At 48.9% G+C, this 20613-nt stretch overlaps 2 protein-coding genes across 4 annotated transcripts; one reads left to right on the forward strand and one right to left on the reverse strand.

Annotated features, from left to right (window-relative positions):
- Positions 1–1060: 1060 nt before the first annotated feature.
- Positions 1061–11873, reverse strand: WDR93 (WD repeat domain 93). Of its 2 annotated transcripts, none has more exons than XM_039557702.1 (15): positions 11592–11873; positions 10663–10858; positions 9978–10042; positions 9658–9736; positions 8682–8809; positions 7144–7231; positions 6386–6563; positions 6115–6182; positions 5575–5661; positions 5123–5254; positions 4385–4616; positions 3660–3720; positions 2787–2943; positions 2459–2660; positions 1061–1334 (listed from the first exon to the last, which is right to left on the reverse strand). In XM_039557702.1, the coding sequence occupies exons 1-15, from the start codon at positions 11850–11852 to the stop codon at positions 1223–1225; spliced, it is 2046 nt and encodes a 681-aa protein (XP_039413636.1). In that variant the 5' UTR covers positions 11853–11873; the 3' UTR covers positions 1061–1222. The 2 variants fall into 2 exon arrangements, with proteins under 2 accessions (XP_039413636.1, XP_019136527.2); XM_019280982.2 differs by having other exon boundaries at positions 2787–2961.
- PEX11A (peroxisomal biogenesis factor 11 alpha) lies at positions 11796–17950 on the forward strand. Of its 2 annotated transcripts, none has more exons than XM_010391052.4 (3): positions 11796–11949; positions 13234–13349; positions 14884–17950. In XM_010391052.4, the coding sequence occupies exons 1-3, from the start codon at positions 11807–11809 to the stop codon at positions 15447–15449; spliced, it is 825 nt and encodes a 274-aa protein (XP_010389354.2). In that variant the 5' UTR covers positions 11796–11806; the 3' UTR covers positions 15450–17950. The 2 variants fall into 2 exon arrangements, with proteins under 2 accessions (XP_010389354.2, XP_039413637.1); XM_039557703.1 differs by lacking the exon at positions 11796–11949 and adding an exon at positions 12607–12717.
- Positions 17951–20613: the final 2663 nt, after the last annotated feature.

Genomic DNA, 20613 nt, shown 5'->3' on the forward strand with positions numbered 1-20613 from the left:
AAAGTACCACAGAAACAAAATAATTAAGCTGTATGGCCACCACAGCAAGAACAGAAGGAAGGATCAGGGATTGCTCCTTGTTCACTTCAGTGCTGACCCAGGTGGCTTGGTTTAAACAGGAATTGAGGGTGGTTTTTGGGCTTACCCACCTGACTTCGAACTGAGGCAGATGGCAAGAGCTCACACAGCCCAGTCCCAATATCCATAACAATCAGATGAGCTGTGAAGCTGTAATCTGTGGCAGATGGAAAATGACAGCACAAAAGCTTTTACTACAGCCCTCAGAGCCTTCACGAAGGTAGCAAATAGGAAGGTTCAATTCAAATAGCTTGTCCTTCTCCAGAGCAAAGACAGGCATGTGAGACTGTGAAACAAATGAAATGCTTCTCCCTTTTCCTACCTCCCCAACAGAGTGGCTGACTTTATTTCCAGGGGATTAGCTGAAAGCTCTCATCAAAACTTGGCCCAAAACAAGACAACTTGCTGTAAAAAACTGAAATGGGACCTTGGCATAGGAGCATCTACACAGCTCAGTCTGTGCCGAATCCCTGGCACCTTGCATTGATGCACTCCTGTACTTTGGGGGAGGCACTAGAGAGAGACCTGGGGGAAAAAAACCCTCTCCCATGCACACAGATTGGAGTAGTTCCTGGGAGATTTGTCAGATTCTTTGTGGGTTAGGCAATCATCCTGGAAGCATGATCAGTTGTAAAAATACTGAAGCTTTCTCATAGGGTTTCCAGGCTGTAATCCTAAGTGGTCTTATCCCAAAACTTCCTGCTTTGAAGCCAAAAGAAACAACTGCAGAACATCCTGTGTCAGGCCTGTCACACTCTGCAGTGTCACTTCTGCTTAGCACTGCTATGCTTTGGGGGATGACAGACACCTCCACAGCCAATTTGCTGCCTCCTTTGAAAGGACCAGGTCTCTGGTTAAACACAAGGATGCTGCTGGCTGCCCATCAGGGTAGGAGCTGAAAATGAGACCCACTGGTGAGCTCCAGCAACACAAAGACAGAAAATCAGAGTCTGAAGAAATGCCAGTCATATGAAGAGCAAGAGACTTTTAATGGAGAAAAGACTTTATTAAGGTCCTCTGTATTATTGTAACATACCAGATTGCTCTGATGCTCCAGGTCGCTGGGAGAGAGATGATTGGAATAGAGTGTCTATCAAAATGTCAGTGCTGGATCATGAGCCTGGCCCCCAGGATGCAAGGCTGGCTACTGCTTCTTCTCTCCCTTCACTTTCTCTCTCTCATTGTCCATGGCAGCTGCTTGTGCCTGCAGACAATCCCAGTATTCCTGCTCCTCCATTTCCAGCAGTACCTGCTGCCTAAAAAGGGGAAACAAGGGTGGTTAAAACAAAAACAGTCCCTGACATTCCCCCAGTGCTCAGACAACTCCCCCAAGGGCCCCTGGGGCTCACTACCAATTAAGCAGTTCTACTTCTTGTGTCTGAAAAACCTCGGTGATCCCCTCATGCCAATCAACACTCAAGTTTACTGTTCCTGACAGCAAGGACCTCTGAATTTCTGTTGTCTGTAGATGTCTGTAGACACAGGTCACACTGCAGTTGTATTTGCACTGCTCTGGCTTCAGCTCTCAGTTCCCAGGGAGCAAGATATCTCTGGAGGTGATGTCTGCCCGGTTTTCTGGTATAAGGCAGACAAGGGTCTCCTCTCCTCTCCAGGAGGAACAGAACTGGTGGCTGGTAGCATAGGATAGCACTTTTCTGCACTTAACTAACCAGACAACTCCACAGGATTCACCCTGGAGACAAGGAATTAGGGAAGGCTGCCAGGTAATATGTGCTATAAGGTCACACCTGCACCCACCTGTCCCGTTTCAATTTGGAGAATTAAGGCATAGTGAAAAGAAGATGCAAAATGTTGACATGGATCAAGCGCCGGGTTCCCAAGAGAATTCAAGGCAAAGGACCCCAAAAAGAGGTGTCACAGCGCCATCTAACGACAGCATCGACGCAATGCATCATCCCCGAGGCTGCCGGGGACCACCTCGAACCGAGGAATCTCCGACACAAACCTATGTAAACATCACACGAACCCGGGAATGCAGGGGAAGAGAGAGGTACAAAGAGATCCCAGCTCTACCTGGGAGATCAAAGGGATCAAAAGGAATATGCAAACACGTGAGGATCATATTCCCTGACAAACTTGCACAAACTTTTGCACAAAAACACATTAGATCTTGCAAGCCCTCTCTACCTGGAAGGACAAGCCTGCTCCAGGCACCCTGACTTACAGCTGAAGCTGTCTAGGAAGGACAGAAGGGAGAGGAGGAAGGGTTCTGGGTGGCTGTCAGGAATCCAGCTGCCTGTACACCAACCTCACTCAGACACAAATCTGTCACAGCACTCAGAACAACCCAGAAGCTCCAGGGTGAGACCTTGCATGAACTCAGCAACACCACAGCTTACAATAATGCAGGTGCACTTACCTCTCTGGCAGAAAGTGAAACCTATCACGTAAGAAAATGTTACATCTCTCAATCCACTTCAGCTCCTGCAAAGATTTGAGAGACAAATCTGGTTTCTTTGGGAAAGCCTCCTTCAGTGGGCAGGAATTGAAGTCAAAAAGGAAGATGGTGCTCTGAGCGGCTTTGCTTTGGGCCAATTCATCTTCCTGCTGCTGCTCATCTCCTGGACAGAAACAAGAAGAGTTAGCTACTGCATCAGGAGTCATCCAACAAGAACTACCAAGGATCAGTGCACAGCTGAATGCGCCCAGTGATGGTGTATCTGTGAGCACCCAAAGGTATCACCCACCTCGAAGCAGCAGGCAGCAGTTCATACTGTCCACTGTGAACACTGGCTGCCAGGGGGGTGCTACAGCATGAGAAGGTGGAGTGCAGAAGCAGTAAACAGTCTGTGATGTGTCAGTGTTCATCAGGGACACTGTGCCATCCCAGGAGAAGATCAGGACCTGAAGCACCAAAATTGACTCGTAGGTGTAAAAGAAGTGAGAAACATTTTCTGTAAAGTTCATGGGATGACATTCAGGACCTCATATCCCCAACTATGATGCTGTTTTCTTTGCCTGTCCCACAGTCATAGGGCCACAGCAGATCAAAAACAGGCCTAGCAGGGAACTTGGACTGAAAATGCTGAAGGTTGGGATTAGAAAAGGGCAACAGAATACATTAGAAATGAGCCAGATCCAGCCTTCTGCATGGCTGCTATGGTGAGTGGCTTTTAGTCCTTTCCTTCTCATGCCTGAAAACTTTCTGAGGCCACTTGAAAGGTCTGGCTGGACTTGTGTTCCTCCCCAGGATGCCCTCTCATATTTGACCCTGATGCCTGAAACTTCATGGCTGAACCCTTTCACCTCCCAGCTGGACCTGTCCATGTGCACCTCAGTGGCCAGTTAGAGGACATGGGTGCAAGGGGATACTGAGTAACATCATGGAAGATAATTCCTGTGAGCATTACCAGCTACACACAGACCTGTAACAGGTGCAGGAAGTCTTCATGCTAAAAATATTTGGAGGCTTGGAAAGGATGTGAGGGAAGAACTGTATCTGATTGCCCTTGTCTTTATCTTCTAGGCACCCAGTTACCATCCTTGCTGGAAACAAGATCCCAGCACAGCTGGACATGTATTCCCACCCAGTTGTTAAGAGAGCTGGCAGTAATACTCACTGCACTGGGGAAGGCCAGGACAGGCACCACTGCACTGATAGTAAGATTTGGATTTTCAGGCCTGTAAAAGAGACACAGCTTTATGCTGCTATTGCATGTACCTGGCACGTACTGAGAAGCTGTGATAATGACAATGGCAGTTTTCAGCATGCTGGGTGGCCTAAAGTCCCAACAAAGCCCCTTCCCTCTAGAGACAAAGCCTGTCTCATCCCAGGCAGGAACCCCCGAGGCCCATCCCTGTGCAAACCTGCCTAGGAACTACATTGGAGATACAAATGCCATGGAGGCATGAATCCAGAGTCTTCAGAGCAATAGCTTTCCTTCTCCTCAAACCAAGGGGATAAGTGAACCCAAAAATGATAGAAAAATGGCAAGAAATGTTTATTCTGACTTCTAGGGGGAAGCTACTCTGTTAAGGGCAGAAGAGAGAAGAAAAAAATTCCCCTGGGTACCTGGCACAGATACAAATACTTCACCGTGAGCCCTGGAGCTGTGCTAGAAGTATTTGTGTTCTGGTGCACAGAAGAACCCGGAAACACCCTTAATTCTGGCAAACCACCAGATTTTAGCACTAGCAAAACCGCACTTGCTGCTGACAGCAGCATGGCAGAGCCATCTGGGTAAGAGCAGTAGGAAGCTCTCTACTCCACAGAAATCTGGGGCTCCCTGTTAGACCTGACCACTATAACCATGGCTGAAGTGAGATCTGTCAGAGTCTACCTCACCTGTCTGCCAGGAGTGTGATGCTGGACTTCCCAGCCCGGGGTGCTTTCACCAAATAGAAAGAGCTGTCTGTACACAGCACTAGAAGCTGTATGATGGGACAGACAGGATCTGCACCAGGACAGACAGGATCTGTACCAGGTGTCTCATCACTGGCAGCTGCAGAGCCACACAGAAAGTGGATACTACGGATGAAACGTTCCTCTAGAATGGCAGTCACAGACAGTGGGTATCCTGAGGAAGGAAGAAAAAAGGAACTGGTAATTTATCCAAGCAAAGCTTAGTTTGGAGTGTGGCCCACTCAGAGGGAGAACAAGCAGATGGCAGAAGAAGATTCTTCTGCCAGGAGAGTCCCTGCATCATGGCAGGATGACACCAGCACTGATGGCAGCCTGAACTGTGATGACACAACACTCTCAAAGATGACCTGAGAGTGCAGTGGCAAAGCAGTGACCGTCACTGTCTCACAGCCTCGAGGAAAGACTGTGACCAGTCCTTGCTGCAGCAGTTCCAGGCCATGCCTTGCCCTGGATGGGTTCTGAAAAGGCCAGGGCAGTCATTCTGTGCTGGCAACTTCTGGCCAAGCATCCAATGGACAACTGAATCCAAACTACTTCCAGATTTGCTTGTAGACTCACTACCAGCCCCTAATTTACACTAAGTCTGAGCCTCAAACTCCTAGGCAAAGACCTAATTTATCGACAGTGATCCCAATATACAGTCCTAAAGGGCAAGCTCACCTAGGTGTTTATCCCAGATAGTTATTGTTGCATCTTCACCTGCCAGTGCCAGGTACCTGGAGCAGGAACTGACAGCCGAGCATGCAATTGGAGCAGCACATGGCCACACAACATCAGGCATCAGATCAGAATCTAAACAGAGTGGCATGAAGAGAGACGACGTGAGAAGGTGCAGAACATTCCCTCACATGGTACTAACATCCATTTTCCCCATTAAACATGCACCATTCTGCAGCCTCCTGCCAGAGTGGCTTCACTAAAAACACTGCCAGCCTGTGCAACACTGAGCCCCACAATCCAAATGCCAGCCTAACCCACAAGATATGAGTCAGCTCTCCTCCCAATTCCTCATTTCCCTGAATCATGAAGACCTGGCAGAATGACAGCCATTGGCCACAGAACACTCCCACTCCCCACAGAGTGCTCTGCTAGAAAAAGCAAAACATTCTTACCTGCTTTCCCCTTGAGAGAATGGTTAAGTAAGTACAAGCAGAAATTATGGTTTCCATCCCAATGCACACCGATGCCAACTGGAATATCTGGTACAGAGAAGGGGATGACAAAAAGAGAAGAAGACTGGGGACAAAGAAAGGAACAATCCAGGACACCAAAACACCATTAGAAAGCTCTCATTAGAGCTTTCATAGTTCCCCTGAGACAAGCTCTGCTCCCACAGAAACTAAACCAGAATAACCTCTCCTCTGTCATTTTTACCTTGACTATATGCCTTCTTTTTCATTTTTTGGGGGGGGCTTGCTTGGTGTTTTTTTCAGGGGGGAGGTAGTGGGAGTTTTTTAAACTACGGAGATTCTTACCCCATGCTGATAACTGACTTATAAGTCTTAGAGCTGACAGTTTTACCAAGGCCTATGTCCTTGGAGATGGAATTTACAGAGTGGATGCAAGCCAGACCCACTGAGCTCTCACTGGAGCTCAGTGTCATGCAACGACTGTGCTTCACAGATTAACAGCTTTTTGTCCATTTGGATTACCTGGCTGTACTTCCATTTCTGGTCCCATCAGGATCCGGCTAGGCAGGAGGAAATGAAAGGTAGCATGTCTGAAAAAAGGAAGAAATACATGTAAAAGAAAGGCTTTGATAAGTAGGCAGCACTGTGACAAGCCCTGGCATGGCTCCAGCCCCCTGCCCTGAAGCCTTGGGATGAAGGAAGCAAAGCTAAGACAGGGGCTTCCATCTATGAGTGCCCAGTGCCCTGTGTGGATGACTCGTGGACTGAAATCCTGGTTGGTGCTCCCACTCACCTGGGGATCTCCTCCTTGGTCACGCCCTGACCCTCCAGATACTCCCGGTAAGTGCTACAGAAGATTGCTTCGTGCAGCTCCCACTGGGAATCCTTGATTAGGTGGTTGTACCCCAAGCCAAGCATGCTGTCATCATCCACTTCCTTCAAGGCATCCAAAGGGTCTTTAAAACTAGTGCCTGCATTGGGAACACAGAGGGAAAAGGCACAGCCCTGGAGAAGCAGACACCATGAAGGTATTTGGGGCTGGCATTGTCTTCAAGCACAGAGGACACACTTTATCTTCAGTAGGACTTTCCACATCTCTAGTCCATTTTCCAGTATTTGAAGGCAGGGATTAGGGGAAGACTTCTGAGGATCCTGCTCACCTTGCCTTTCTGTGGCATTTTCCCAGCATAAAGTCTGTCCCCTCCCCATCCTTGGCATTTTTCTATAAATCCAGGACTCAGTGATGAACTAGGGGTACTGCTAGGATCTAGGAAGCAGCCTCCTCCCTCTCCAATGACACTGAAGCCAAGGGTGTAATGACACCCACTCTGAGATACCCTGAAGTATTTTGTGCTGGCAAAGGTGACATGTGAGATAGTCTGGTAGGAGGCAACTCCCACTACAGGATTACATGTAGTTAGAAAGACAGGTCAGGAAAGGACCAGGGAGGAGGTTACTGAAACTTTCTGACCTGTTCTGTATTTATAGGGGCCATGATTCCTTTGCCACCTGAAACGGGCTGCAGGCTGCACATACAGAATCAGTCCTGACCTGTAATGGGTTTGGGTGGCCTCACTGTCAGCAGCAGCACTGGGAGATCCAGCTCTACATCAGCTTGGATTGCAGACACGGGAAGCTCCTGCAACAGAAAAGTGCCCGCCTGAGAACTGTGTTGTGTGCTACACTGATGAGTTTCACCTGTCCATGGGAATCAAATGCTTCCTAAGATTTAGGAAAAACTCCTTTGTGTATGCAAAGGTTGGCTGGCACCATCTGGGAGATACAGGGTTTAGGCTCATTCTTCAGGATAAAATACAGAAGCTCCATGGAGGTCACTACATTTTCAGCTACATTACTAAGGATGTCTTGCCCAGACTCCTGTCTTTGTGCCATCTCTGAATTATTCCTATTGCAGCACAGGCCTGTGTGAGTCAGAGCAATGTTCAGAAAATAAAGGGGAAAAAAAGAAAAAAAAAAAGAAGCAGGACTAAAGGTTGAAGAGTGTCTGCTGAAAGCAAGAACCAGATTTTACTTCACAGAGCCCAGGACTGGAGGAGGTCACATATATGCTTGGCTGGGAATAGAAAATTGTAACACATTGACATTGGGCTAAACAAAAAAGGTTTGGCTTAGTAATCAGACATGTCTGAGAAGGAAGGGGCAGGAACTTGGGTAGTTTACATGGAATCAGCAAAGAGGGAATGCCTGAGTGTTTGGTTTTGGCTTGGCTAAGTTACGTGGGGTGTTTGTCCTAAAGACAAGGCTGAGAAGCAGTTCCCTCTTAAATGTCCAGACAAGTCTTTGCTGAAGGAAGAGGAAAGAGTTAGGAGGCAGCTATCCCAGGGGGTTAGTTCAAGGTGCTGGGCAGGAGGTGTCTGTGTGCTGAGAGGTGAAATCCAGCAGGGTGAAAGTGAGAAAGGGGAGGGTTAAGCACTGACTCAGCACTTAAAATTCCCTGTGACAGCTCAGGGATGGTCACTGAGGCCAGTGACCATCTCTGCAGAACCATCTCCACGTAGATCCTGAGTTTTCTGGCAAAGAACCAGAGGTAACAGTGGTTCGTGCACACAGGCCGAGGCTCTGCCCTGCTCAGGTGGGTGAGGCCGTGACCCCACCAGGCTCCTCTTGCATGTAATCTAAAACACAAACCGTGCTTCAGGGCCAGACTCCCAAACAGAGGCATCCTGCCTGATCCCCACTCCTCTTCACCTTCCCCCAGTAACATAAGGGAGAAGCCCTGTGGGAATACCCTTACACAGGGCCCCCTCAGATGGAGCAATACTGCTCAGAAATGAGCTGCCAGTTTCAGGGAGGGGCAGCAGGAACACTAACCCTGGGACCAGGGAAATCTCTTTGGAAAGCCTGTCTTGGGAGAGTAAACATGTCCCAGTAGCACAGAGGCCTTATGAAACGTGGGATGGGTGGCTGCAGCAGCTGCAGAGACACACACACATCATCCCCTTGGGCCAATAGGAGTGTTCAGGCTGTGTCTTGCTGTCACTGTCTGCAGCAGCAAGGCTTGGGGGAAGACCTGTGGGCAAAAAGGTGTAAGAGAAAATAGCACAGAGAGAGATGGAACTGTTTTGTACCTCAGATAAGCAGCTTGACCTCCTCTCACTGCAAGCCAGCCCTTCTGCAGCTCCTGAGTTTTTTTCCATCTCTCTCAGCCAGGAATCCTTAGGCAATTGGTAGATCTCCAGCCAAGCTTTTGTGCTGTCTGCATTGGGAAAGCATGTTAAGCAATTGGAAATGAGGAGAAAAGGTCTTTCAGGCAAGCAGCCTCTGTTATCTTATATTCTTATAAAAAGATTTGTGCATTTTTTGAAATGTAAAGTCTCTGTGAACTCCATGCAGCCCACCTCTTCTCCCACTTAATGCTTGACATGCTTGACTGAGACTGATAGCTCAGCTCAACTCCTCAAGGTCCCACATCCACCAAAGAAACTCCATGAAGCTACTAAGTCAAGAATCTGACTTGTAGCCTCTGAGTAGTAGACTAGAAAGTAGAAATGGAGACATGGTCTCATATTAGTTCTCTGTGGATGCTACATGTGTCATTCTCAGCATGTGTCCAGGCAGATTCCACCAAACATGGGGCCAGAAATCCTGCCTGCCATGGATTCAGCTGCCATGAAACAGAAGAATGTTGTAGCAAGGAGTTTCTTGTAGTGTTTTTAGAGGTTCTCTATGTTCTCTGGCCTATGTTTGCAGAGAAAATTCTTCAGGTCTACCTACATCTTTCCAGTGTAAAAGTGAGCCATAGCAAGCCAGAGGAAGAACTGAGTTTGGTACTTCTGGAGGGAGGGTAACCTGCTTTCACTGAGTCTCCTGGGAGCTGGGGACTGCACTGAGCAGCTCCAAACAGCTTACTTTTGGGATCAGTCTGATCCACACCAAGGAGGGGACACGGAGGGGCACGGGCAGCTCTCTAAGCTGGAGGAGGAACTGGGAGAGTTATAACACCGTCCCTGGGTACCCACACCACTTGCAGCATTTTAAAAACATTGCTGCTGCCCCTCTGTTAGACCACAAGAGTCTCCAAACACAGCACGTTCCTGCACTTGCCTTGCAGCAGGATTCCTGCATAATCACCTCCTCGGGACAGCACCTCCTCCACACAAGTGCTTCGCTGGCTGATATCCTCCTGCCAAGGAAAAACAGGCTGGCATCAAAGCAAGATCACTGATTCAGAGAGCTCCATGGCCTTACACGGTTCTCCACAGGCTGAAGGCCAGGCAGATTGTTGGAAGAACAAGAATAAATATTGGGCAGCAGTCTTGGAGTGCTGCTGCCTATGAATAAATTTCTGAGGGCAATTAGTACTCCTCATGATTGATTACTTCCCAGCCTGTGCCCAGAGTCTACGGAATTAGCTCAGCACTTACCACTTCATTCAGGATTTTAACGAGCAGGAAGCTTTGCTTGTGAAAGCAGAAGAGCCAGACAAGCCCTGAAATAGAAATACAGAAGTATCAGGAGGAGGGAGAGAAAAGTGAATGAATGTTAGCCGCACTCTTGGGAGATGGATGTTACAACATGTGCAGGAGAGTGAACAGGGCTACATTATTTCCTGGGCCCAAGGAACAATATCTCACTGTTTCCAGCACTAAACCTATGCTGGCTTCCTTATGCCAGCACCAGTAAAGATTTGATTGTGTACAGAGATGGATAAGCCAGTCTGAAAAGTGTTTCCACCAGAACTGATGAGTTTCAGATGAACCAACAAACTATTACAGGTGCAGGACCAGCTCACAGGCAGCGGGTCATACCGAGCCTTTTAGTTCTTTCTGTCCAGCCCAAGATGTTCCTAAATTTTACTGTGCTTGATCCTCAGTTCTGCACCTGCCTCTGCTGCTCCAGAGAGGCCACCAAACCCACACCTTCTGCTAATCACCCCGTCACCCTACAATCTGTTAGCTGTCTAACGCCCTCTTTAAAGGGCTTTCTAGGAAACCTGTCAGCCACCCTAATGTTCCTCCTGATCCAGCAGTCTTCTGTAGTGCAGCTGCCAATTCAGCTCCAGAGCACAGTTATCCCCAGCCAGGGCAAGGAAATCCACGTCACACTAACCCATTTCATCCACAGCAAGCAGGACATGGCACTCGTTCCCCAAATCCAAGGCATGGACGGCACAGATCTCTGTCTTGGCTGCATCCCAAGCACAGACATTCTTGAAGTCACACGTGTTGAAGGCAGCCAGACCCTCGGACAGACCAACAAAGACGTATTTTCCAGACACTGCAAGGCAATTGGCTCTTTCAGTTACCTACCAAGAAACAGAAAAGGTGAGTGTACCCGACTGCCTTCTCAGTGGAGGACACCTCAGCCATGCTAATGATATATTCCTGGCCTTTTCACCAGAAAATGCTGATTTCTTCCACAAGGGAAAAACTTGGATACATTCTTTCCCCAGAAAAGCAGGGGAGGGTCTCTCATCTCTGTCACAGAGATTGGCCTGTGGTAGGAAAGAGGAAGTTTTCTCCCACCTTTCCCCTTCCCACAAACAGAAGGGGCTTTAAAGGCCAAGAACTCAGGAGCACTCAGCCTTTCCATTCTAGAGCAGGGATGTGATGGGATGCTGAACTCCCCCAGGCAATCACAGAACACCAGCAGACACCAGTGTATCCTCCTGGACACCCCCACATAATCATGGGGAAGGCAGTACTGTCATTCTGCTCACGGTGCTGGAGTATTCACCACAACACAGAGCTGAGCTTGCCCACTTGTGTGCTACCGACTAATTACTTTCTCCTCAGCAAACAAGGGTGGAGCCAGCCTGGGAAGCAAAAGGTGAATTTAGTGTTTAATACCTGCTTCTCTCTTTCCAGAGAGGTGTGATAGTCGAGTGGGAAGCAGAACCTGTCAGACAAGCTTAGAAGCTGCCGGCTTTTAAAGAGAACCAGCGAGACGGTGGTGGATTCTGAGGAAGGTCATGAACAGAAGAGTGACAAAATCTGCTGTGGTGGTTAATGCTATCTCTGCTGTGAGAGGCTCTGTACCTGGAATTCAGCTGTAGGGAAGCACTTCTTGGGCTGGACCTTTCGTTTTTGTGCTTCTCGGAGCGTCTCCCTTCTTTCAATGATTTCCATAGCACTCTCAAAAACCTGCATCACCAGTTTGTTGATCATCCTGAAGGGCTGCGGCAATGCATCACGCTCTCGATCAGGATCCAGCAGGAAGAAATCTTCCTCATCCTTTGGCCAGTCGTTTTCAGATGGTGGGGGAATCCCCAGGGGATACTTCCATGTATTCACAGCCATGGTTCTCCCCTTCCAGATGCAAAATGCACCACGGATGCAGGAATCACCCTGGATGCAGAAGAAGGAAGGGGATACCTTCAATACTTTCTTTCATGAGGTAATGGGGGAAAAGATGATTAATGATGTCTAAGGGGGGTTCCTTTCAGTGTTGATAGCCAGAGCAGCCCTGTTCTATACAGCTCATTTCTCCTTGTATCAGCTCTGTTACCCGGGGGTTTTGTCCTGCTCTGGCGATCTCAGCCACACAGGGATCTGCAGGCTGCCCACAGGGAAAGGGAGCCTAAAAACTTTGTCACGAGCTCGTGTAAGAATTATGACAAAGCATTCAAAAACAGTAGCTTGTTCTTCATTAACGGACTTATTCGGCCTGGGTAAAATCCCAACAATTAACTTGGAAAGCAGGTGTTCCCACTGGAAGTTTTATACCTCATTTCCAAGACACCGGCTGGTTTTGAGCTTCACCTCTGCGGCGGGGCCGTGCTCACGCGGACCCACCCCCACCGCCGTCACCCCTCACAGCGGCCTGGCCTCGGAGCGGGGCCGGGGCTCGAGGGGCCGGGCCGGGCTCCTCCGGCTTTCCCGGCAGGATCCGCCGCAGGTGCGGCCGGCGGCTCCCGGGCGGGGGAACCCTTTAGGGGTGACACCGCAGCCGCTCCGTTGTTGACGGTTGCCGTGGTAACGGCGCCTCGGTGCCGCAGCCCGGCCCGGGAACGTAGCGCGCAGCGGAGCGTTCCGCGGCGGGCGGGGCCCGAGCGCGGCGGGGCGGAGCGGCCGCGGCCCCCGCGCTGCTCCCGCCGTGCCGCCGAGCCATGGAGGGCTTCGTGGACTTCACCAACCGCTGCCAGGGCCGCGACCAGCTCTTCCGGTGAGTGTGGGGGAAGGCGTCCCCCTCGGGACCCCCAGCACCGACCCAGGGCCCGTCAGCGGCCCCGCGCCCATCCCCGTCCCGCCGGGCCGCGGCCCCGTCCCCGCAGACAGCCCGGCCCTGGCGCGGCGCGGGCCAGGGGCACCTTCTGCGCCAAAGGCGGCTGTCAGAGGACGGTGCCAGGCTCGTGGTGCCCAGCGACAGGACGAGGAGCAATGGCCGTAAAGTAAAACGCAAGGAGTTTCACCTCAGCGTGAGGAAGAGCTTCTTTACATTGCGGGTGGCAGAGCCCTGGGGTCTCCCTCTCTGGTGACATTCCAAACCCCCCTGGGCGCCTTCCTGTGTCACCCGCTGCCGGTGACCCTGCCTTGACAGTGGGGTTGGACTGGGTGGTCTCCAGAGTTCTCTTCCAGCCCTGACAATTCTGTGATTCTGTGAAATAAACCTGTCCTGCTGCTGCCATCCCGTGATTGTCTGTGTCTCACCTGTGTCTCCCTCTCGTTTTTTCCCTTCCAGAGCCACTCAGTACACATGCATGTTACTTAGCTATTTAATAGAGAATAAAACCGATAAAAAGAAGCTGGTAATGAAACTCAAGCAGTTGGAATCTAGCATGAGCTCTGGCCGGAAAAGTAAGTATACCTGGTGTCTAGAGGATTAAGACCTTCTTCACTTGTTCCTTCCAGTAAAACAGCTCCTGGCCTTGTGTTTTCTGCAGTTAACCTACCTTAAGCCACAAAACCTCTTTTAGTATATTTACAAAATTGTCGATAGACCTTATCCCTGCCATGGCTTGCCAGGCTAGGTAGGGCCAGATAGACTTTTTTTACTTCCTCAGCCTCCTCTCCAGTTAGGCAATTGGAATTACTGCTGGAACGATGAGAGGAATAAGTTAACAGTCAGCTGTTGTTGTAGAGGCCAAGCTGTCATCTCTGTTCAAGGACAGAGCAGGGTTACAAGGCAAGGCTGGCTCACTGTGTGCTCATTAGTCCTTCCAGCTGATGGGTTGAGACAAGCCAGCGTTAAAAGATCATCATCCAAAAAAATCACTTTGGAAGGACCATCCTTCAATATGGCTTTTATATCTACTTATTAATTTTCTTTAGCATTTATGCCCCACTAAATCACATACCCTTCCATGCTTCTCGCACAGCCTGGCCATTTGCATCCCTCCATTCTGTGTCACCGTTGCATCCACGATGGTTACGCTGTTGCTATGTTTGTATCCCTTGTTTTCAGCTTGGTCTTCCACCCACTTCTCAATTGCTCAATCCTGGAACAACTGCAACAATATGAGACAAGTATTCTAATCTATGGTATTGCCTGGATTTGTTTATTATTCCATTAGCTCCAGAGTATGGTAATTTCTAGTAGGGAGGCCAATTGGTTTGTCAGCATAGCCATAATTCTCGTGCTTCTGCTAAACAAATCACTCACAGACATCAGGCCTAAATTCAGGGCTCTTGTAGTTCCACCAGGCTTGGGTGCTGCCAACATTTGCCACTGTGACAGGGCAGCAGGGTGTAAAAAGTGTTTTGAATAATATTGTATTAACATTCAGGGAACAAAACCCAAATTGTGCAGCAGGTGAAATCAGGTTTGCCTGATTGTTGTAGCTTGAAATGGAATATGCTGTTCCACACAGTTTGCAGGGAGCTACAAGTCCCTCTGACAGATTCATGTTTGAGGAGGGATTTTGGTCTCTGTGCTCAGCACGTGAATCACCGGCTTTCACAGACACTTAGGAAAGCTGTAGCTCATGATTGCAATAGGATTAATGCAGTAACATCTTCTGTCCACAGAGTGAGGTAAAATCCAGCGAGGTGTACATCTGAAATTAGAGGCTCTGTTTGTGTTCTTTATTTGCTGGCACTGACTCCTGCAGAGCTGAGGGTGATACTGGTCCAGAGGGCACCCAGGTGCAAGAACAGAGTGGCAGGAGAGGCTGCAAGTCCTGGCTATTGACAAAACACGTGTGTAGGTCCTGGGCTGGTGATGTTTACACAGAACTGAGATGTTTACACCCCTTTCCTCACTAATTCCAGCAAATGCTTAAGCACAGAAATGCCCAAAGCCGTCTAAGTTTTGTAAAAGTACTTGCAGACAGTGGCAGGCCGGCTTCTTCGTGAGGCCAGGCCGTGCTAACCTTTGTGGGGTTTCTTGCAGTGCTCAGACTGGGCAACGTGGTGCACGCCTTGGTGGCAGCGAGGAGAACTGCAGAGCTGCCCGAGGTGGTTCCTCGTTTCTGCCTCACAGCCTCGCACCTGAGCCGGGCCCTGTACTTCGTGTGCGACGCGGTGCTGTGGCTCAGGAGCGTCGGGCTCCAGCCGGACATCGACAAACCCAAGTGGCAGAACTGGGCTACCAAGTGCTACTACTGCTCACTCCTGATGAATCTGGCCAGGGACTGGTATGAGATCTCCTGGAGGCTGGAACAAGCTGCGCTGGAAGAACAGACCAAGGAGAATTTCTTCTGGCAGAAGCACAGCAAGGAACTAAACGGTGTGAAAAGTGATGGTGTGCACGGTTTTCTCTGCCAGCTCTTTCAGATACTGAAAAGGAATCCTCCTTTGCTGCTGGACTTGATGAAGAACCTCTGTGATCTTTCAGGCCCTTTGGATACGCTGGGAATCTACAAAACCAACCCAGGAATGATTGGTTTCTGCGGCCTCCTCTCCTCCCTGGTGGGGATCCTCACACTAGCAATCCCACATCTGAAGCTGAAACAGTGACATAAAAGGAGCTGCATAGTATGAGGCTGCAGCTTTGATCTTCTGATAGATTTTTATCTTCATATGGCACTTTTGAATGATCGTGTCTTACAATAACCTCAAGACTAATTTTTTCCTCTGAATAAGTGAATTCTGCCCTTTTTCCTTCCTTGTGCCTTTGCAGATGAATTTGGTGCCATGACACACTCCCTGATGGAGTGGAGAGAGGAGGCCAAGTAATATTTCACAAACAGAAAGAGGACTTGGAACTTGGCTGCTAGATAAGAAAATATTCATTTATTTTAATACAGGGTTGTGAAATAGCTGCATAGGCAACTGCAATAGGTATATGATTCATGACTAATCATGTTTACACTGGAAAGCTTCAGTTCACTAACCCAAGGTCCCAACAGTCAGATTGTCTGGAGTGGGCTAAGGCAGGTTAGAATGGCCTGAAGTCAGGGATGAGCATTCTGATGGGTTTGGGTTGGTGGATCCTGTGTCCTGCAGGCACTGTCTGAGTGCACCTGGAGATGATCTCTGTGGTGTGCACTGGTGGTGCTGGAGCTGTACTCTAGTGAGTGCCAACTCCTGTCCCACAAAATCTGCACTTTCTTCATTTCCTTTGATACTGTGAGCCAAGGACTGTCGGCCAGTGACTCTGACTGCTCCAGCCAGCCACAGCTGAGAGCTTTGGTGCAGGAAAGCACATTAACTCCCAAACCCCTGTAACTGCAAGCACAACAATTTTCCATTAATCATATTGTGATAAGGACCTTGTTTTTTTCTTTTAATTTAACATTAAAAATTCCAGTATAATGAGGACTTTGGAACCTGCTGTTAAGGAGAGAAGCCTGGCTCAGAGCTCTCTGAGTCAGAAAAACTGCAAGGACGTGTTTCTAGTTGTGCAAGCTCCAGGAGGGAAGAGAATGGAGCTGGTCATGTTAACATCAGAATTCCCTGGGAGAAGAAAAGCTTTTTACTGGATTTGGGCATTCATGGTTTCGATTTTCCTATCTGGTGCTCCCTATCCTCCCTGCTCATGACCACAAGATTGGTTGTGTGTTCTCTCGCTGGCTGAATGGGTTCAACCACTTGAAAATGCTTCATGTTTGCCCTGCAACTGCATTACTGTTCATCACTGACCTCACTGGCAGTGATGGCTGGCAGTGTAACTGGGTTAAAACAGAAATGCTGTGTCCAGCTGTCTAGCATGGCATGCAGTTTTTGCTGCTCCTGACTTTGCAGAGTACCAGTCTGACACCATCTGAGACAAAATTGCACATTATATAGGGGATAAATTTAACTTTTTTCTTTATCAGAGTTAGGCCTGTGTGTTCTGCCGCTTCCTGGTGTAAGAACTCCTTGTTTCATCTGTCAAGGAGATGTGAACAGACTATAATAACCTGGACCAACGTGTTCTCTTATTATTTCTGATGCTGTCTAAAAACAGCAAATTAAAAGGTGTGGGTCTCCTTTATTAAAAGGCAAAGGATATGGAATTAAGTAGGCAGGAGAGGCGGTGCTCCAGTTTACCTGAAGTTGTTGTGGTTGGGCTTGGAATTACTTCCAGTTTGAATATGAAGTGATAGCCTGCCAGTGAAGTGTTTAAAAAGTAAGAGGTTGCTGGGCAGGATAATTGTGTTTGAAGACCAGATGTGGCCTTCAGCAGCTCTTCTTTTTTATATGGAAATGAGTAGCATTAAAAGTAGAGCATACTGGCAGTTCAGGCCAAAATGGAGCATTGTGTGTGGGATATGTTATATTCTAGGCTTCCTCTCCTTTATAACAATGGAAATTTTTTGTTTCATTCTCCATTTGTCTTTCATCTCCTGGCAATGTGAACCCATCCCTCCCTTGGTCAGATTTGATCATTATCCCAGTGTGTAGCAACCCCTGGAAGAAAGGAGGAGGAGTCTTGATGATCTGACCGTGGAGGTTTGACCACCTTTTGTCTACAGAATTCCATCTTATTGCAAAAAATGTGTTCTCAATCCCACTCAGAGGAGCTCTCAGATGCAAAATATTTCACAAAATACTTTCACTGGTTTGCAAACTGCTTTCTCTTGCTCTCTTACACTTTGCAGGGAATCCCATACAGGGATGTAGCCCAATCTCCCCCTCCCTGTGCCCTGCAGGCAAACGCTGTGCAAAGCCCTGAGCCAGGCTTCGATGTCTCTGGGTAGGGCCTGGTGTGGATTAGCATGTACAGCCTTAATGTGGGAGATGGGGGGTGAGTTTTCAGCCTGTCTCAGCCCTACCTGGCCCATTCTCCATGATGCAGGCTAGAACATACAGGAGTACCTCTGGTACTGGATGTTAAGCACTTAATATTTGCCTTCTGCTCCTCAGCTGGAGGCTGGTGATTTAAGGTACCTTCATGTAATGCAACTGAAGCCATAGGATCAGGATCATATGGAGAAAATCCTTTTAGTGCCTTGTTTTGTATCTGTTTCTAATACAGCAATTGGAGTAAGAACAAGGTGTTTGAAAATGAGCAATAAACTGTGATGAGTGTGGCACTGTGTCTGTGTATAACTGAGAAGGTGGTGTAAAGATGCTGAAGGAGGGAGGATTCCTCCCATCTCTGAATTTTATGCAGGGTGATACTGTTAAAGAGGCATTGCCTGTGGTTGGGTGCTGGAGCTTCCCTTTTGCAGTAGCCAGCTGGCAGACAGATTCATCCAGCTAGTTTAGAGTCACCATTTCAGCTGCAAAAAACATTAAGAAATACATGAGTATCAGGTAAAACTGCATGTTATGAACAGCCTTTCATTTGGATGGTCATGGTTTAATGACAAATTCCAGTTCAGGGAGGGAACAAAGGGTAACATCTCCAGCAGAGGTGGCAAGGGATGGAGCCAGGATAACCATTAAACTGAGCTCACTGTTAGCTCCTACCCCCTGCAGTGAGAGTCTTGCAAACTTGGAAGCTCCAAAATGTCAGCTCCTGAACAAAGTATAAAGCATGGCATTCAGGAATGCTTTAGCAAGAGTTTCCTTCTGGATCAGTGGCCTCATACACATTTTGTAATGGAAACAGTAGGAGAGTGGTCATCTTCTCTTCTGCTTACAGACAAGGCCTTCCCAACATTAACACTGTGCTTGGCATGACATTTCAAGGAATGTGTGAGCCATTGGGGATTCCCAGGTGAGCAGTCAAAGGTTAAAAACCAACATCTCCAGGGAGATACCAAATGAACCAGTTCTGTAGAGGAAGTGTGACTGGGGGAGGGTGTGAGTAGTCTTCAAGTGTCTAAAAGCTCTTCTGCCAAGAGCGAGGCAATAAATCAGTCGCTAAAGCCAGGAGGTAATACTTTTATATTGCCACAAAGAATTAAATCACACTTCTTTTGAACTGCAAGTAAAATAAAAATCTAAATAGATTGCCCAGGAGGGCAGTCCTTATAAAGAAACTGGGCAGACATCTGTCAGCAGTGGTTATGGGGCTGCTGATCCTGCATGGAAATGGATCAGATCCTTCTCTAGCCCCCTCACAGACCGAAGTGAGAAGGTGCCTTGCAGGGCTTTGGGGATCTGGCTCATCCCCTCGCCATGGTATATGAATGAGTACAGAGCAGACTGCAGAGACAGGGGTGTGGAACTGCTTCCCTGCACCCTGCAGATCCTGTGAGCTCTAAACATTGCCTGCAGGAGCACAGGAAGTGTTTGTGGTGTGAGCTGGAGTGGTGGGGCAGGGAGGCCATGGTACCTTTGCCCTGCAGAGCCAGGGCTGGCACAGCCTTTGCCCCAGAGGAAGGGGAGGGGATGAGCACAGGCGTTAGTAGGGCAAAGGCTGTGTTGGCTCCTGACTCCAGCCAAGGCAGAGAGGAGGTTGCCGTGCCCTCTGCACTTTTAGCCAGGCCAGCAGGGCTGGAAAACATCTCAGTGCCAAGAGAGCAAACCTTTAAGCAGGCTGGTGCCCTTTGTCCCTCTGTCTCAAGGGCAGTGACTGACCCCAGCACCCAGCTGGAGGCAGCCCAGCACGTTCATGTGCCTCTGTACCCAGCCAGCAAGGCAGGCACAGCCCTGGGCTGGCAGTGAACTCTGCACTCTTTGGGAAGGAAAGGGGGCATTCTTCTGCCATCTGTGGCTTTCCCAAGCCTCCCACCCCCAAGTACAAGCAGTGCAGCCACAAGCAGAGAGCCACAGAGATGTGTTGGGTGCTCACCTCCATGTCCTGCACAGGAGTGCTGGGCAGCTGTGGGCATCGTGAGCCACATGCCAAGGGTCTCCCTGCCTCATGCCAGCTGGTCCAGGACACACAGCAGCCCTGGACCACTCATCTGCACTGATCTCCCTGATTATTGCCTTGTCCTCTGGCATTTGTCCCCTTTCCACCACATTGTCCTCATCAGTGTGGCTCATCCGTAGTCAATAACCAAGACCTGGCCTGGCCCCTCACAGGTGGTGTGGTTTTTTTCAGTCAGTACCACAAATGAATTTGTTAATGATGGTGTGAGTCCTCAGTGTGCCTCCTGTGCAGTGAGGCCATGGAAGAGCAGCATTTTAGTGAGAGCATTGCTGGCAGGTCAAGGAGGGCAGTTGTTCCTCCACAAAGCATTTGTGAGTCCACATTTGGGGAACCGTGTCCTGTTTTGGTCCCACCATCACAGGAGAGATCTTGACTAGAGTCCAGCAGAGGATCATTGAGAGATAAGGCATTGAGGGGCATGGAACACATGCTGCACCAGCACCAGCTGGGGCACAAATTCTGCTCAGAGGTGCACAGAGCAAGGACAGGAGATGTCAGACACAAATTGCAACAAAGAAAATTCCAGCTGGACATAAGGAAAAAATAGTTAAACCATTAGTATGGTTAGCACAGGAACTGGGCCCCAGAGAGAAGAGAATCTTCTCCCTGGAAGTTTTTAAGACTGGACGAGAACCTCGAGCAGCCTGATCTGGCTTTGAGAGTAGCCCTGCTTTGAGCAAGAGTTGAATGAGGTGATCTCCCGAGATCACTTCCAAACTGATATTCTTCTCCCTGTACCCCAAATGCCTAAAGCTTTCCTAATGTAGTGTCTGCCCTGACCCTCAGCTAAAGCCTCCTCACCAAAAGCCTCATGAATCGTCTTAGAAATTACAAACCTGCCCAAACCAGATTGTTTCAAGCAGAATATGTCTCCCCACATCTGCCTTCTACTCCCTGTGCTTAGTAAACTCTCCTGGGGAGAAACCATGT

The sequence above is a fragment of the Corvus cornix genome, chromosome 10 (assembly GCF_000738735.6).
Source record: "Corvus cornix cornix isolate S_Up_H32 chromosome 10, ASM73873v5, whole genome shotgun sequence".
Classification (NCBI taxonomy): domain Eukaryota; kingdom Metazoa; phylum Chordata; class Aves; order Passeriformes; family Corvidae; genus Corvus; species Corvus cornix.

Bases quoted from the DNA above. Each gene is read 5' to 3' on its own strand.
- PEX11A (XM_010391052.4), top strand. From the start codon at position 11,807: ATGGTGGGGGAATCCCCAGGGGATACTTCCATGTATTCACAGCCATGG. The intron at 11,950-13,233 runs GTAATGGGGGAA...TTTCCCTTCCAG, and splicing joins TCAATACTTTCTTTCATGAG to AGCCACTCAGTACACATGCA. The intron at 13,350-14,883 runs GTAAGTATACCT...GGTTTCTTGCAG, and splicing joins CATGAGCTCTGGCCGGAAAA to TGCTCAGACTGGGCAACGTG.
- WDR93 (XM_019280982.2), bottom strand. From the start codon at position 11,852: ATGGCTGTGAATACATGGAAGTATCCCCTGGGGATTCCCCCACCATCT. The intron at 5,255-5,574 runs GTAAGAATGTTT...CACTCTGTTTAG, and splicing joins TTCTCTCAAGGGGAAAGCAG to ATTCTGATCTGATGCCTGAT. The intron at 2,962-3,659 runs GTGAGTATTACT...TACACCTACGAG, and splicing joins TCCTGGCCTTCCCCAGTGCA to TCAATTTTGGTGCTTCAGGT.